General features: G+C 32.7%; 3 protein-coding genes across 5 annotated transcripts; 1 reads left to right on the forward strand and 2 right to left on the reverse strand.

Moving 5' to 3' along the window:
- Positions 1–2,766: 2,766 nt before the first annotated feature.
- Positions 2,767–6,182, reverse strand: LOC111203597 (precursor of CEP4-like). Its single transcript, XM_048775344.1, has one exon. The coding sequence runs from the start codon at positions 5,322–5,324 to the stop codon at positions 5,064–5,066; it is 261 nt and encodes an 86-aa protein (XP_048631301.1). The 5' UTR covers positions 5,325–6,182; the 3' UTR covers positions 2,767–5,063.
- Positions 6,183–6,185: 3 nt separating this feature from the next.
- LOC106441811 (probable aspartic protease At2g35615) lies at positions 6,186–10,423 on the forward strand. Its single transcript, XM_048775335.1, has one exon. The coding sequence runs from the start codon at positions 8,535–8,537 to the stop codon at positions 9,864–9,866; it is 1,332 nt and encodes a 443-aa protein (XP_048631292.1). The 5' UTR covers positions 6,186–8,534; the 3' UTR covers positions 9,867–10,423.
- On the reverse strand, positions 10,263–14,748 carry LOC106437854 (LRR receptor-like serine/threonine-protein kinase FEI 2). 3 transcript variants are annotated; one of them, XM_048775331.1, is made up of 14 exons: positions 14,398–14,748; positions 13,544–13,752; positions 13,311–13,446; positions 13,162–13,233; positions 13,004–13,075; positions 12,785–12,856; positions 12,454–12,525; positions 12,277–12,348; positions 12,017–12,111; positions 11,784–11,930; positions 11,340–11,672; positions 11,014–11,259; positions 10,803–10,936; positions 10,263–10,722 (listed from the first exon to the last, which is right to left on the reverse strand). In XM_048775331.1, the coding sequence occupies exons 2-14, from the start codon at positions 13,656–13,658 to the stop codon at positions 10,504–10,506; spliced, it is 1,785 nt and encodes a 594-aa protein (XP_048631288.1). In that variant the 5' UTR covers positions 13,659–13,752; positions 14,398–14,748; the 3' UTR covers positions 10,263–10,503. The 3 variants fall into 3 exon arrangements, with proteins under 3 accessions (XP_048631288.1, XP_048631289.1, XP_048631290.1); XM_048775332.1 differs by having other exon boundaries at positions 14,488–14,735; XM_048775333.1 differs by lacking the exon at positions 14,398–14,748 and adding an exon at positions 14,237–14,258.
- Between the last annotated feature and the right edge of the window lie 1,691 nt (positions 14,749–16,439).

Below are 16,439 nucleotides of genomic sequence, written 5' to 3' on the forward strand. Positions count from 1 at the left end.
TCTACATGAGAGAAGGTTAATGATTAATCCCAACTTTATATGTTTGCTTCTTCTTCAGTCGATATGTTAAAAATTCAACAATGTTAAGTTTGCTATACAAACCAACTACAACTAGTTGATATGTGATGGTTTCTTGAGCTCTATCTACAAGAGAATATTGATGTGTTAACGTAACTAATAAGTAATAACTGGAGAGGGATTCCAAGGTGAAATAAACTATGATGCCAAAAAAGAAGGTTCGGTATAGTTAACTTTTGGAGTGTCATCTTTGAAATTATAATTTTCAAATTAGAAATTGTTTATAATTTTTTTTTGAATTTTTTTTGTGAATTGTTTTTTCAAAGTTTCGTTTTGAAAATCGAAAAATTATTTTGAACTATTTAAAACAAATATTTATTTTTAAAGTATTTTATTTATATATTTATTAGAATCCTGAATTTCACTTTCTAAAAACCCTACCCACCCTCAACTCTAAACTTTAAGTCTAAATTAGTTAACCCTAGGGATATAAATATCTTTTACCCTTTATTAAAAATGAGAGTAAAAATGGTTAGTGTAAACATGAAAAGTGGTATTATGATTGTGATATTTTTGTAATTTTCCATTAACCAAAAAGATAAATAATACACAAATATATCAAATATTTATTATTCAAAATCATCAATTATGATATATATTTAAATTATATATCTAATTTTTTTAGCTTTTATTTAAGGAAATAAGAAAGAATTGTATTTTAGATTACTAACTGATTTAATAATTATTTAGTAAGAACTATATGTTATGATAGACCAATTTATTTCTCTAAAGGTTCTAAGAGTGATTTTAGTAATGACATGTGTCATAGCAAACAAGTTATAATGTTTCTCAATAATATATAAATGATAATAATTTAGTTATTAAGAAACCATAACCTGTAGATTATAAAGAAAAAAACTAAAACTTATTTTGTATAACTAGTTGGTAAGGACAAATTTTCTTTTTAATCAATGTTCAGTTCTCGACCGTTATTTATTTATTCTTTAGTATATATTTATGGGTTAATTTGATGAATAATTAATTAAAAAATATTAGATTTGTAATAAAAGGATAGAGAAAAATAGAAAAAGAAATGAGGGGAGAAAAGATAATATGATTAGTTGATGAAATATAGTTTTTTTTCTTCTGGTTATTGGATCAAATTTTCCTATAATTATATAGCATTTGTCCACTAAAAACCGGGAAACGCACACCCTCAACTCTAAACTTTAAGTCTAAATTAGTTAACCCTAGGGATATAAATATCTTTTACCCTTTATTAAAAATGAGAGTAAAAATGGTTAGTGTAAACATGAAAAGTGGTATTATGATTGTGATATTTTTGTAATTTCCCATTAACCAAAAAGATAAATAATACACAAATATATCAAATATTTATTATTCAAAATCATCAATTATGATATATATTTAAATTATATATCTAATTTTTTTAGCTTTTATTTAAGGAAATAAGAAAGAATTGTATTTTAGATTACTAACTGATTTAATAATTATTTAGTAAGAACTATATGTTATGATAGACCAATTTATTTCTCTAAAGGTTCTAAGAGTGATTTTAGTAATGACATGTGTCATAGCAAACAAGTTATAATGTTTCTCAATAATATATAAATGATAATAATTTAGTTATTAAGAAACCATAACCTGTAGATTATAAAGAAAAAAACTAAAACTTATTTTGTATAACTAGTTGGTAAGGACAAATTTTCTTTTTAATCAATGTTCAGTTCTCGACCGTTATTTATTTATTCTTTAGTATATATTTATGGGTTAATTTGATGAATAATTAATTAAAAAATATTAGATTTGTAATAAAAGGATAGAGAAAAATAGAAAAAGAAATGAGGGGAGAAAAGATAATATGATTAGTTGATGAAATATAGTTTTTTTTCTTCTGGTTATTGGATCAAATTTTCCTATAATTATATAGCATTTGTCCACTAAAAACCGGGAAACGCACACCCTCAACTCTAAACTTTAAGTCTAAATTAGTTAACCCTAGGGATATAAATATCTTTTACCCTTTATTAAAAATGAGAGTAAAAATGGTTAGTGTAAACATGAAAAGTGGTATTATGATTGTGATATTTTTGTAATTTCCCATTAACCAAAAAGATAAATAATACACAAATATATCAAATATTTATTATTCAAAATCATCAATTATGATATATATTTAAATTATATATCTAATTTTTTTATCTTTTATTTAAGGAAGTAAGAAAGAATTGTATTTTAGATTACTAACTGATTTAATAATTATTTAGTAAGAACTATATGTTATGATAGACCAATTTATTTCTCTAAAGGTTCTAAGAGTGATTTTAGTAATGACATGTGTCATAGCAAACAAGTTATAATGTTTCTCAATAATATATAAATGATAATAATTTAGTTATTAAGAAACCATAACCTGTAGATTATAAAGAAAAAAACTAAAACTTATTTTGTATAACTAGTTGGTAAGGACAAATTTTCTTTTTAATCAATGTTCAGTTCTCGACCGTTATTTATTTATTCTTTAGTATATATTTATGGGTTAATTTGATGAATAATTAATTAAAAAATATTAGATTTGTAATAAAAGGATAGAGAAAAATAGAAAAAGAAATGAGGGGAGAAAAGATAATATGATTAGTTGATGAAATATAGTTTTTTTTCTTCTGGTTATTGGATCAAATTTTCCTATAATTATATAGCATTTGTCCACTAAAAACCGGGAAACGCACACCCCCCCCCCCCCCCCCCCCCCCCCCCACATGTCTTTCCTAAACAAAAACCAGCGGACAAGTATAACTTTTATTTTGTGAACAAAAAAAAAGTACAATTTTTATTTATTTATTATAATAAGCTCGACTACTAAAACTAAAAAGTTCGTCAGAATCTTATAATATTTGATAGGCCTCTTGAATATTAATATAAATATAATTGTACTCTTTCAATTAAACAATATATAGTTGGCCCCAACTTGTTAATAACCTAGTACAAGTTCCATTTATGTATCACATCATTAGTAACCTTTTGCTAAACCCAACTCCAAAGGACTAGGTCCAACGTCCACCTCCATCCACGATAGTTAATCTTAAAATATCTTCTTCTTTTTATGCTTTTTTCTGAAGCTTTTTTTTTTTGGTAAAATTTCTGAAACTTTTTTTTGTTTGAAACTTCTTCTTTTTATGTTCAACCCTAGATTATATCCAGTTCCTTGTATGAACATAAGGTACCAAATGATGTAGTACGAAGTTGGCATTTTAAATATAAAGAATAAATCTACAAAATCATTTTAAATTTGGAGTAAATGCAAAGTTTAAATTGAATTTAGAGTATACTTTTACATTTAAAATCAAGTTTTATATTATTTTTTTGGCAAATTTTCCTATATCATTTATGTTTTTTTATTGATTGAGCCACTAGTGTTTTTTAGCATTTGTTTGTTGTTTAACTGTAATATTAAAGTTTAAACGAGTTGCTACCAAACATCTGCACATGTACTATACAGCTCAATTTTGTCGAGAATATTACCTTTTGCTAATAACTTTTTTCAAGACAACCTCTGCTAACCTAAAATTCGATCGAATAACACTAAAGTCTCACTGAATTTGAATAGAGAATTAGTATATGATGATAAAACTACTATTAACTTGGCCAAAGAGGATGAATAATTCACTCTTTCTATTGTATGGAAGAATAGTTTTATTGGAAGTAAGTTTGTGTTCCAAGAAAAAAAAACTGGTTCAAAACTGATTTGATAACATGAAAATGTTTTTACTCAAACGAAACTGTTGTATGTTGCAAGTTTATAGTAAAACGAAATATATTTTCCCACGAGAACTATGATATAACATCAGATGTTTTTCGAACTATGGCATCGTTCTAGATATCCTGAAAACAAAGTTTAAGATCTATTTCCCCACAAATCTTAGTTTTTTAGAAAACCAGTAAAAACCATTAAACCTGAAAATCAAACCGGAAAACGGTTCAAACTAAATATTTGATCTAACATAATACTGATTCGTAAACCATCATTTAAAATACCCACTTAAACCGATATTAAACCAAATCAAACTGAATCACTATGGCCTAAGTCCTCTTCAATGTTTTCTGTCACCGGCAAAATCATTCACATCACCGAGAACTCTCTATGGTGGTCTCTCAGCCTCTAATTCTCAATCTTAATATTTGTTATTTCATTTGGTTCTGGAACAATGATGTGTAATCCAAGCTTACACGGAGTTGTCTACATAACGACAATCAAGAAATTAATGGGAAACTGAGAGATGTGGGAGATATGAGAGACTGATTTAAATCAGATTAATTAATAACTTCAGAAACACACCAAACATCTATAGCATACTTCTGACCTCTCATTCCCACAACGCCGTATGTAGCTCCTTCCTTAACCGAGTCGCCGTTTACATTGACCATTAAAAGCTTCCCTCTCCATTCAACTATACATCATGTATCTGCCTCGTTATTATTTTCGCTCTAAACATTATTATTTTCTTAGAGTTTGATTTGCGTTTGTTCACAATAATTACTATATATGTTCAAAAATATTTAAAATTTCATGTTCATATCTGTAACTATAAAATTTAGTTAAAACAAATATCTAACTGTTTCGCAGATAATAAAATTATGCCATCAAAATCATTAAATTTGCTTTTGATTAACCTGGAATACCCCCATTAATTTTATTTTAAACTGAGAAAATATACATTTACTAAAAAAGAGAGGAAATCTCAAGTCTCTTCATAGAACAAAAACACCCAAATAAGCAACCAAGAGATATCTTCATGGCCTTTTCGTAAAGGACAAAGTATCACTTATAAAAAAAACACACTCTGAAGTCATTTTCTTGTTCGATTCACGTTCATATACTCCCCACAAGAAACTGGTATGCAACTTCTTCTCTTTTTTTTCTTCTTCTTTTCTTTTACCCAACGTAAAACGGCACACAAAATATCAAAAACAAACACGAACTCCGAGCGACAAAGCGGTACCCTCTTCAGAACCAAATGTGTATTTTAAGACACACCAGGAGGGCTCTTGTGTCCAATACCTTGACTAGGACCTTGGTGAGTTGGCCTAAACGCATCTTGTTCTATGTTCTTGAAGCGGTTGATCTTGTGGTACCACACAAAATCATCTTTATGCGGCTCAGGTGGTGACCAGGAAACAACAGGTGCATGTCGAGCTGCCGTCGTGGGATCAAAGTGTAGTTGTATCACTAGAAGAATTATAAGAAAACCAGACAAAAGTGTGACTGAACTACCACGATTCACCATCACTGAAACCTTGAGAGCTTTTAAAGCGTATGCTTAGTTAAGGGGTAGCTTTCTTCTCAAGAAAACAAGGGAGAAACGTGTAATTTAAGATGGATTGATCGAAGGGTAGAGGACCTCACAAAACTGTATGGCTCGATGCTCAAGACTAATGTTAGAACATGGACACTTATATAGCTAGTTCTTAAAGTAAGAATGTATTCTTAAAGTAATATCTACCTATTATAATATTTTTAGTTTATGGAAATCTGGAATGTTATTTCTTCCGGGTGTATTTAAATTACATATGTTATAACATCTCAAATCCCACTCTATATTTTACTTCAAAATAGAAAAAAATAGAATGAGAAATAGAGTGATAAACAAAAAATAAAAGCATTACTCTATAAATGGAGTAATCATTTTATCTTTTGTTCATTACTTCATTTTCCACCTTATTTTTTTTAATTTTAGAGTAAAATATAGAGTGGGGTTGGAGATGTTTTAATACCAACTATGACAACCACAGAAAAAGAAGACGCATGTATTTTGTTAAAAGAGGTGAGTAAAACTGTTTGAATGTTCGTAATAGACTCTAAAATTTCTGTGTATTCACTATGTACTTGGGAACAAGTTTTAAATCTTATGTTATTTTAGATCAAAACACATATGAAGAATTTTCATGCTTACCACTTTGTTGGTATCATTATTCATGTTTACAATCATTAAAAAATATTTTCAAAAATATGTTATCCATTAAAAGGAAAAAGACTCTTATATCCTTATTATATATATAATAAATAATTATTTAAATAAATTTAAAAATTAATTTTTTTATGTTTTCTGAATTATACTTTTTCAAATTTGAACTTTTTATAATTTTTTTGAATTTTCTGATTTTTTTTTCAAATTTTCTTTTTGAAATTCGAAAATTCATTTTGAAACTATTTTTTATTTTTATTTTAAATTAAGTGTTTAATTATATATTTATTAATTGCCTAAACTCTATATTCCAAAAATCATACCCTTAACTCTAAACTGTAAATCTATATTAGTTATCCATAGGGTTATAAATGTATTTTTCTCTCTTTAAAATAGAGGATAAAAATGGTTAAGATAAACATGAAAGTAATATTATGAACGTGATATTTTTGGTAATTTCTCAAATATATCCCGTAATAATATATTATCTCTGTTATTAAAAATGATTTTTGATTATTTATACATACTAAAAATATTTATATTCTTATATTTCTTTATTAATTTTTATTTTAATTGTTTAATTGTTTTATCTGTTTCTTAATAAATATTTCACCACTTATTTTTGCAGTTTATGTTATGTTTTATTTTATTTTCAAATACAACAACTAAAGTTTTAAATTTAAAAATGTAAATTCAATCTTTGAAAAATAGGAGTAATTTCAATTAAGTTGAATCCTTTGTATAAACACACGGAACATCAATTTGTCCGCCGTATTATACTTTGCACAATTAGTTTTTGGCTTCAAACGTAAAAGAGAAAGAGAGTTCACCCTCGAAAACTTTCCTAAAATGGAAAGTTCTATTCTCCTTGATCGCAGCTTTTCCTAGCCATTCGGCAATCAGAAGAAACGCGCAGGCACGGTTGTCCTAATATCTTTTAGCAGCACTGTTTTCATAATTAATACACCTTAATATTATTTTTTTGACACCCCTATTATATCTTATATATATAATATATATATTCATTAAGTTCATGACTTAGTATACTATCTTCGTTTAAAATTGGACGTCATTTAAGATTATTTCAAAAAAATAAAATTAAATATTCAGTTTTATTTTTATTTGATTATTAAAATTTTATAGGCTAGACCTAACTTCGAGATTTAAAGATGATTCTTTGTCAACAAAAGTAAAAAGAGATTTGAAGATGATTGGCATTTGTAGTATTAAAAATGCGAAAATAAATAATACAAAGGTAGATTTGTTATAAGCATATATATATATATTAAAAAACATCATGGAACTTTGAATTCCTGCCAATCAGAACCAAGCCGTCACCATCACTAAGATTAATTCTTTTTCTGTTTAGGAAACCCTTACCTTAAATGGTCTATTCAAGGAACCCCAACATGAAAGCTAGTAATACATACTTATATTCGATTTCACGGACGTTTTATATTCACGAAAAGATTACTTTTCTTTATTTCGAATCTTGCATAATCAGACCGTGATTATTGTTATCTCCTTTGTAATCAAACCATATATATACATAACTTTATTTTTCACGATATTGAAAATAAGGTAATAAATTCATAAATGTACTCTTAAGCTAGGGTTCTATAGTCTTTTTTTTTTTTTTGTAATTCTACCTGCTTTATGAAGATTCACCTTGAGTAGTCATATGAGATTCATTTCTGACGGTACTCCTTGCGTTGAAGATCTCTTGTAAGTATTTTCTCTAATTTTCTGCATAATTCGCCTTACTTCTTCCTGTAGAAATTGCGTTGTCTGGAGTTCAAACCCCAAACCTAGGTGTAAAAACCTTTAAACCTTGACCACTATGCCACAGTGCTTCCACCAGGGTTCTCTCCGCCCCTAGTATTTTAGAAGTACTTTCATAATGACATGTATCAGTGTCAACCTATCAATATAAATTGAAAAAATTGCCTAGACTAACCTATGATTTATAAAAAATAACTAGAGTACCCCATCAAATTTGTTATTATTCACATAACCTATTTATAAATTAAATAATTTAATCATTTAATATTCCGAGAACTACCCTTTTAAAACTTGATTTCAGATTATAAATCAAAATACTCTTAATCTCCCTCAGTCATTTCTTGATGCCACAAAGATTCAATACGGCAAGGTGAGTGGAATAGCAAATACCATATAACTTCATATCCATTTGCCATCTGATCACAAAACATAAAGATGATAACATATATCATCTCACGTCAGTGCATAACATATACATGCTCAAAAATGAGATATCTAAATCTCCTAAGTCCCAAATTTAAGATGTTGATAAATTCAAGATATTAATGCCTCCACCTCCCCCCACTAATCTCACGTTATATTATCAGCCTTAATGAAAGATTTAAAGCTAATCAAATTGCCTTTCAGACTTTCACCTCATGCTCACTTAATTATAGCTACCGTTTCAGTCTCTTCAAGTTCACAGTTCCTTTGTGTATAAAAAACTCTTCTCCACTACAACTCTTCCACCACAATCTTTCCAAGTTCAAAATGTCGACCTCACTTCTCCTCGTCACTCTCTTCTTCTTGTCCACAACTATCTCTTCATCCACTAGCCCTAACCACTTCACCGTCAAGCTGATCCACCGTGACTCTCCTCATTCCCCACTCTACAACCCACAAACCACCGCCACCGACCGTCTCAACGCCGCTTTCCTCCGCTCCATCTCTCGTTCCCGCCGCTTCAACCACAAATCCCAAACCGATCTCCAGTCCGGTCTAATAGGAGCAGGAGGCGAGTTCTTCATGAGTATCACCATCGGTACTCCACCAACGAACGTCCTCGCGATAGCCGACACAGGGAGTGACCTAACTTGGGTCCAATGCAAACCATGTCAACAATGTTACAAAGAGAACGGTCCAATCTTCGACAAGAACAAGTCATCTACGTACAAGAACGTGCCTTGCGACTCACGTCACTGCAACGCTTTATCTACCAACGAACGTGGATGCGACGAGTCTCAAAACGTATGTAAGTACCGTTACTCGTACGGAGACCAATCGTTCACTAAAGGAGACGTTGCGACAGAGACCATCTCCGTTGGCACAGCTTCAGGGTCCCCCGTCTCTTTCCCCGGAACTGTCTTCGGTTGCGGCTATAACAACGGCGGAACCTTCGACGAGACTGGTTCAGGGATCATCGGTCTCGGTGGTGGTGAGATATCACTAGTTTCACAGCTTGGTTCGTCGATTTCAAAGAGATTCTCTTATTGCTTGTCGCACAAGTCGTCTACCATGAATGGAACTAGCGTTATAAACCTAGGAACAAACTCGATACCTTCCGGTACAAGTAAAGATTCCAGCGTGTTATCCACACCATTGGTAGATAAAGAGCCTCAGACTTACTACTACTTAACCCTAGAAGCTATCTCCGTCGGCAAAACAAAGATTCCGTACACCGGAAGCTACGGAACATCCTCGGCGACAACCAAGGGAAACATCATCATCGACTCAGGAACTACACTGACGCTTCTTGACTCCGGTTTCTACGACAGGTTTGGCGCGGCGGTGGAAGAGTCCGTTACTGGAGCCAAGCGTGTGAGTGATCCACAAGGGCTTTTGTCGCACTGTTTCAAGTCCGGTAACGCGGAGATAGGTTTGCCGGAGATAACTATGCATTTCACCGGCGCTGACGTGAAGCTGAGTCCTCTCAATGCGTTTGTGAAAGTGAGTGAAGATATGGTCTGCATGAGTATGATTCCGACCAATGAGGTTGCCATCTATGGGAACTTCGCTCAGATGGATTTTCTGGTTGGGTATGACTTGGAGACGAGAAGGGTGTCGTTTCAACGAATGGATTGCTCCGCTGGTTTGGGACTTTAAACGGCTACAGGCTTCGTTTTATATTATCCATAATTATTAATATCATATGAGGACTATGTTATGGAGATATAAAATCATAATCAGAGTTTTAAATAAATGTGACACCATTCTTCTCTTTCATAGTTTGTGACTGAATGAAACTAGCTCCAAAGTACAACTTGGAAAATATGAAAAACAAAGAATTAGAAAATTATTCAGATCCTTTATAAAATATTAGTCTACAATGGTATACAGACTTTATAGTTAATATTCAGAAAATACTCTCCATTGTTACTAATACTATTTATGGGGATATATATATAAAATCATAATCCAAGTTCTTAATATGTGACACCATTCTCTATAGTTTCTCTTTGATAGTTTCTGATTGAAACCAGCTCAAAATTACATGGAATATACAGAAATTTATTCAGATCTTTCTTATAAAAATATTACAGTGTTTCTACAATAATCATATACATTTTAGTTTCACATTCAGCTCAAATGAAAAGTTTTAACCAATACAAGAAAGATCATAAAAAAAAAAAACTCAAAGCCAAAAAATACAGAAAGAGAAACTGAAAATGAATGGCTTGATCAACCTTGTGATATATAAAACAGAAATCGAAATGGAGAAGACAGAGACCTGTGAATGTGATCAATCAGAACTGGAATCGTAGAACTCACTAGGGCAAGGAGTCATAACTTCAGATTCAAGTAACTGAACAACTCTGAGCATTGTCGGCCGCTCGTCTGGACTTGAAGACACACACTTTGTTGCTATTGATATAAGAGCATCAAGACTCCCTGTCTCTACTCCTTCACAGCTTCTATCAACAATCTCTCGTGCACGCTTCTCGCTGATTAAGAAGTTTAGCTGCAAGAGCAAATTAAAGCCTTTAGTAGACAAAACATTATTTATTACCAAAGCTGGACCAAACTATCCTTATTCCTTACCCAACCAACAACGTTGTAGCCTTTCTCGATGAAGGAGGTGTCCGTGGGTATTTTACCACTCAAGACTTCAAGAACCAAAACTCCAAAACTATAAACATCGGTCTTCTCCGTCGCTCTACCGCTTTGCATATACTCTGCAACCATCACTCATAATAGGTTACAATGACAGTTAAAAAGGCTAACAAAGCATTATTGTTATTACTAGTCCTACCTGGAGCCAAGTAACCGAATGTGCCAGCAACAATGGTTGTAATATGAGACTCTTCGTCCTCTAGCAGCTTGGCAAGTCCAAAGTCCGATACTCGAGCCTCGAGATTTCCATCGAGTAAAATGTTGCTTGACTTTATATCACGGTGTATAATCCTAGGAGAACAATCATGATGCAAGTATGCTAACCCTTTTGCTGCTCCTACTATAATATTTACTCGTGAATCCCAATCCAGTTGGTCGCCTCTCTCTGAACATCCAAAGATTTCACTCAGTAGAATCATAACTATCGGTTAGGGAAAAAGCTAGTAAAAAGATGAGGATTTTTACCATGAAGAGCTTGATCAAGGCTACCACCAGGAAGGTAATCATACAGAAGAAGCTTTGATGTGGGTGAGTTGCAGTATCCACGTAGATTCACGAGGTAACGATGTTTGATGCTTCCAAGAATCTCAAGCTCCCTTTCGAAAAACCTATCAAACCCTTCGTTTAACTTTACAATCCTCTTCAGCGCAAAAACATTGCCATCTTCCATGTCCAATTTGTAAACTGTTCCAAAACCTCCGCAGCCTATTATATGCTCTTCGTTAAGAGCTTCCAGTTTCTTGATAATGTCTTTAGAAGCGTAGGGCAAATCTCCATGGAACATCACGATAGACGCACCTGAATCAAATAAAATCGTTTCTCATGGTGTCAAGCTGTGAGAGTTAATTATAACATAGTTCACCAAATTTTTTTAGAGATGATATCCACAAAAAGAGTCAGCATGGTCACCTCCACCGACAGCTATCGCTAGGCTTTTACTCTCAACAGTGCCAAGCTTTTTATAGAGAAAGCATCCCCAGAAACACATGAGCGCCACTAGGAGCAGTCCACCGACAGTCGCTGATGCACTTATAAGCAGCTTACCAGTCTTACCTTCTGAGAGACCAAAAATCAAACTCGTCACAAAAAGCTATAACCCATATAACCTTGCCAGCAAATTGATAATGACGCAGCTGGTTTACCTGGTGCAGGACCAGAACCAATAGAAAAGTTTCCACTCTCATCTTGGCACACCACATCAATTTGCTTTCCACACAATTTAAGATTCCCAATGAAGCTGCAAAGAGTAACGCATCAGCTCAACAATCTGTTATTTTCAGCTATACAATGGTACAAAGTTACAAAAATATATATGTTTTGCCAGATCAACAGTAGAGAGATTTCTCCATCTTTGTTACCAAAACTCTGGTTGGAGAAAGAGGTGAAGATGATTTATACTTACGAGACATTCGAAAATTTGGCGAGTAAGCCATCAGAAGGTATTTTCCCCACCAAAAAATTGTTTGAGACATTGCTTCAAAAGAAAATAAACTAGTTAGCAAATAGCAACAGTGACACTCAAAAATACACACAGGGCTACAAAACAAAATAAACAAGTTAGAGAGTAGTAGTCACTCACAAACTAGTAAGCTTTTGCAACTGCCCAAGTGAAACAGGGATAGCTCCTATGAGCCCGTTGTTTGAGATGTCCCTTTATAAAGAGAGAAAAATCAGTTTAGTAGTTTAGAAGAATTCAAATAATATGTCCCTTTGATTTGAGTAAAGCTCTAGCATACATTTCACTTATCACAATGTTCACCATAGGTATGTTGGGAATTAACTATGTTACTAGCAGATTCTCAAACGCTAAGAATACCATGATACTAAATGCTCCAAGTAGCTAATGGAACAACAAATAGCAGAGAACATGAAAACAAATTTATAGAAGAACAGGGAGAAAGACTTCGTACAGATTTTTAAGCCCGGTCAGGTTTCCCATTTCACTTGGGATTGGCCCAGTGAGGTAATTGTTCTGCAAGTATCTGCAAGAAAACAATTTCAGACATGATTTTGTAGGCCAGCTAAACTTTCAAGACGACAATCTTATACGGCAACAATAAAAGCATATGTTGAAAAACCATCTCAGCAATGAAGTGTGAACAGCATAAGAATTTTGGGAAAGAACTTACACTCCCTCCAATGCCGTGCAATTTCCCAATGCTGCAGGTATTGAGTCATATAAATTATTGTTGTGAAGCATTCTGCGATACCAAGGGAATGCAGAAACGTTATGCAGGAGTAGATACTCTAATAAACAATAAAAAAATTCAATAAGGTTAGCACATACAAAAGCCTCAACTGATCCAGCTTTCCAAGCTCAGGGGGTAACGGTCCGCTTAATTTGTGATGAGTAAGACTCCTGTGCACAAGAAACTTTAAGAACCAATAAAGGATGCAGCACATATTGAGGATAAACCAAACAAGTTTCAAGCTTACAAGGCTGTAACTCTTTTTGTTCTCGCATCACAAGTCACTCCCTTCCAGTTACACGGATCAGGATCCTCTGACCTCCACTGACGTATGGCACCATCAGAACTAGATATTCCACTTCTAAAGCTTAGAAGCGCCTCACCTAAAGAACAAAAAGGAGTGAAACTCTACAGCGGAATGGGCGGTGATCATAGTTCCGTCAAACACAAGAAGAGATTTAAGTAAACATGTCACTATACCATCAGGACTAATCGCTTCAATTTCATTCGTCAGTGCACAAAGCAGTGAGATCATAAGAAGCCATGACCAGCAGCGCTTCACCAGCAGAAGCATAATATAATTACTGTCAATCATCTGAAAGAACAGACTCCAGAATGTTTCCCTCCTGACATATACTCAGCTGCTTGGTAACGCCTTGTCTTATCTTCAACAAACAAAAAAGAAGCTCCTGAAGATAAAGAAACACCTACATTAGATTGTAAAACAAGAACAGCAAACCCCCCTCAGATGAAACTCAATCAAGATTCAAGACAAACAATTTGTCCCAAACTACACTGAACTATATGCTGACATCCTCTCTTACCCATACAACAATCATCTACCAACGTGCACCTAAAGATCACCAAAATCACCCACCGAATCAGCTTTCTTACAATAACACTCACATACATAAACCAAAAACCAAACTACAAAATCCTCTATTACATAACAACCTTCCGACAACATCTATCATTCATTAGATTTTGTATAACAAGAACAGCAAACCCTCCTCCTCAGTGAAACTCAATCAAGTCAAACCACACTGAACTATATTTCTGAAATGCTCTATCACACAACAAGCTTCCCTCAACATCAAAAACACAAACTTCGCATGCTCATCTACATTCACACAACCCAGAACAGTAATGTTACCCAAAACGGATCAAACCCACCTCACAATTTCCAAAAGTAGAAAGCGAAACTGAACTATATGCTGACAATCTCTATTACACAACAAGCTTCCCACAAAATCAAAACACAACCTTTTCATTCTCTCTCATCTACATAAACAAAACCCAAAACAGTAAGGTTTCCCAAAACGGATCAAACCCACCTCACATTCACAATTTCCAAAATTAGAAACCGAAATTGAAATTCACTCCCGATAAAGCCCAGCTCCCTCCAGCAATCATTGCAGTCTCACCACAAATAGAACTGAAGAGTCAACCCGTACAGTAATCTCGAAACGAACTCGAAGTCGATTCGTTGATAAATCAAAACCCAATTCGCACTTCACCCCCAAATCGGAAACGTCGAATTGGATCCGCGAGGAGGGAGATGATGAAGGAGAATAGGACAGAGGAAGAAGACGATATTTTGAGCTGTAAATGGTGTGGTTGATGAGAGAGAGTGAGGAGAGAGAAAGTGAGAGTGTTCAGTAAACCAAAAATGTTTGGAGAGGGAATCGGCGATTTACAACCAATGAGAGAGGCGAAGTGATCATCACACGTGCCGACTAGGACTTCCCGCACGTGTCGACCGACGATTTATTTCGCTGAATCAAAAACCCAGGGATTATTTACAGACTGGCTACAGCTTGCTGGGTCCGGTATGTATCCCAATGGGCCTGAGAAACCCATCATTAAAGATTAACCGGTTTGAGTTGCAACCAGCAACCCGGTTCAGCTCAAATTTTGAATTTGATTTTTTTTTTCAATCTTCTAATAATAATAATGATTTTAACAAGGATTTTTCTACATTTTAATTATTTTTAAAAGTATTAAAGAATGACATTTTCTGAAACAATATAAAATTAGTAATTTACTGAGACATAATTATGGTTCAATTTTTAAATCTACTAACTTATAAATTCAAAAAGTGATTTTCTTAAATTTATTTTAAAATCAGGGAACTAATACATATATTTTTTATAAAAATTCAAAATTACCTAAAATTTATAAAATAATAAATCCATAAATCCTCTTTGAGCTTGTGTTAATTTGAAATTTAATTTTCTAAACTTGTGTATTTACAAATAAAAACTGGAAAAGCTAGGATATTTAATCTTAATAAAATTATATATACTATGATTTTATGAATTTTCCTCAAATATATTAATACCACATCAAATAGTTCATACATTTCTTAATCACCTTCTTCTTCTTATTATTTTTTTGGTGATGACACACTGTCATCAACGTGTAACACAAAATCACAATTATCATTTTCAATAATTCATATATAAATATAAAAATTCACATGAATATGTAACGAGATTTTCATTTTTAATGCTACAAACTAAATTGTTATTTCAACATACTTTATAAAAAATAGTATAATTTATAAATTTGGTCATATTCATATATTTTACATATATATATTAAGTTATATTTTTTTTATGATGACTAGTCGTTTATATACATGTATATAATATCTGTAAGACATAAGTATGTTTAAAATGAATAAAAAGTCATTTATCATTTTATAAGTTAGATATATATACATAAATTGAAAAGAATATAAAAAACGTCTTTTGGGCTGGGCTAGAACTGTCGAATGGGCCGTCCAGAGCCCATTTGGGCATGACCATATGGACCATTTCAGTTATGGGCAATATTGGGTGGTCCATATTGGACAATGGTCCAAAAAATGCCCAAGACCAATAAAAACCATGTCCAAATGGTCTAGCCCATGGACACCCATTAATATGTATTTGTATTTAAGTTATATGTTTCACATTCATATTATTCATAATAATTTTTATATTTATATAAATTTCACAAAATCCATAATTTATTTATTTGTACTTATATAAATTTCACAAAATCCATAATTTATTTATTTGTGTTTAATTAAATTTTATAAAATTTGTAAATATCATTTTTTGTAAAACAAGTAATGTTTCAAATTTATTTGTCCCACTCTTGCTCAGATGGAAAGCTCTTGTAGCTCTTATCAACTTCTCCAAGGTTTCTCAAGGCATTCTTAAACTCAATAGCCCTTGATAGCATCATGTGTGTTGAATTCCAGCGTGTTGTCACATCAAAAATCAGACCCGCCTTAGCCGCTTCAGCTCGGACTCCAACTGTTTCGACACAGTTCTGAAACATAATCTCTCTAGACTGAGATGCTTTCACATACTTAACGCTCTCCCTG

Source organism: Brassica napus, chromosome A3, assembly GCF_020379485.1.
Source record: "Brassica napus cultivar Da-Ae chromosome A3, Da-Ae, whole genome shotgun sequence".
In the NCBI taxonomy this organism is placed as follows: domain Eukaryota; kingdom Viridiplantae; phylum Streptophyta; class Magnoliopsida; order Brassicales; family Brassicaceae; genus Brassica; species Brassica napus.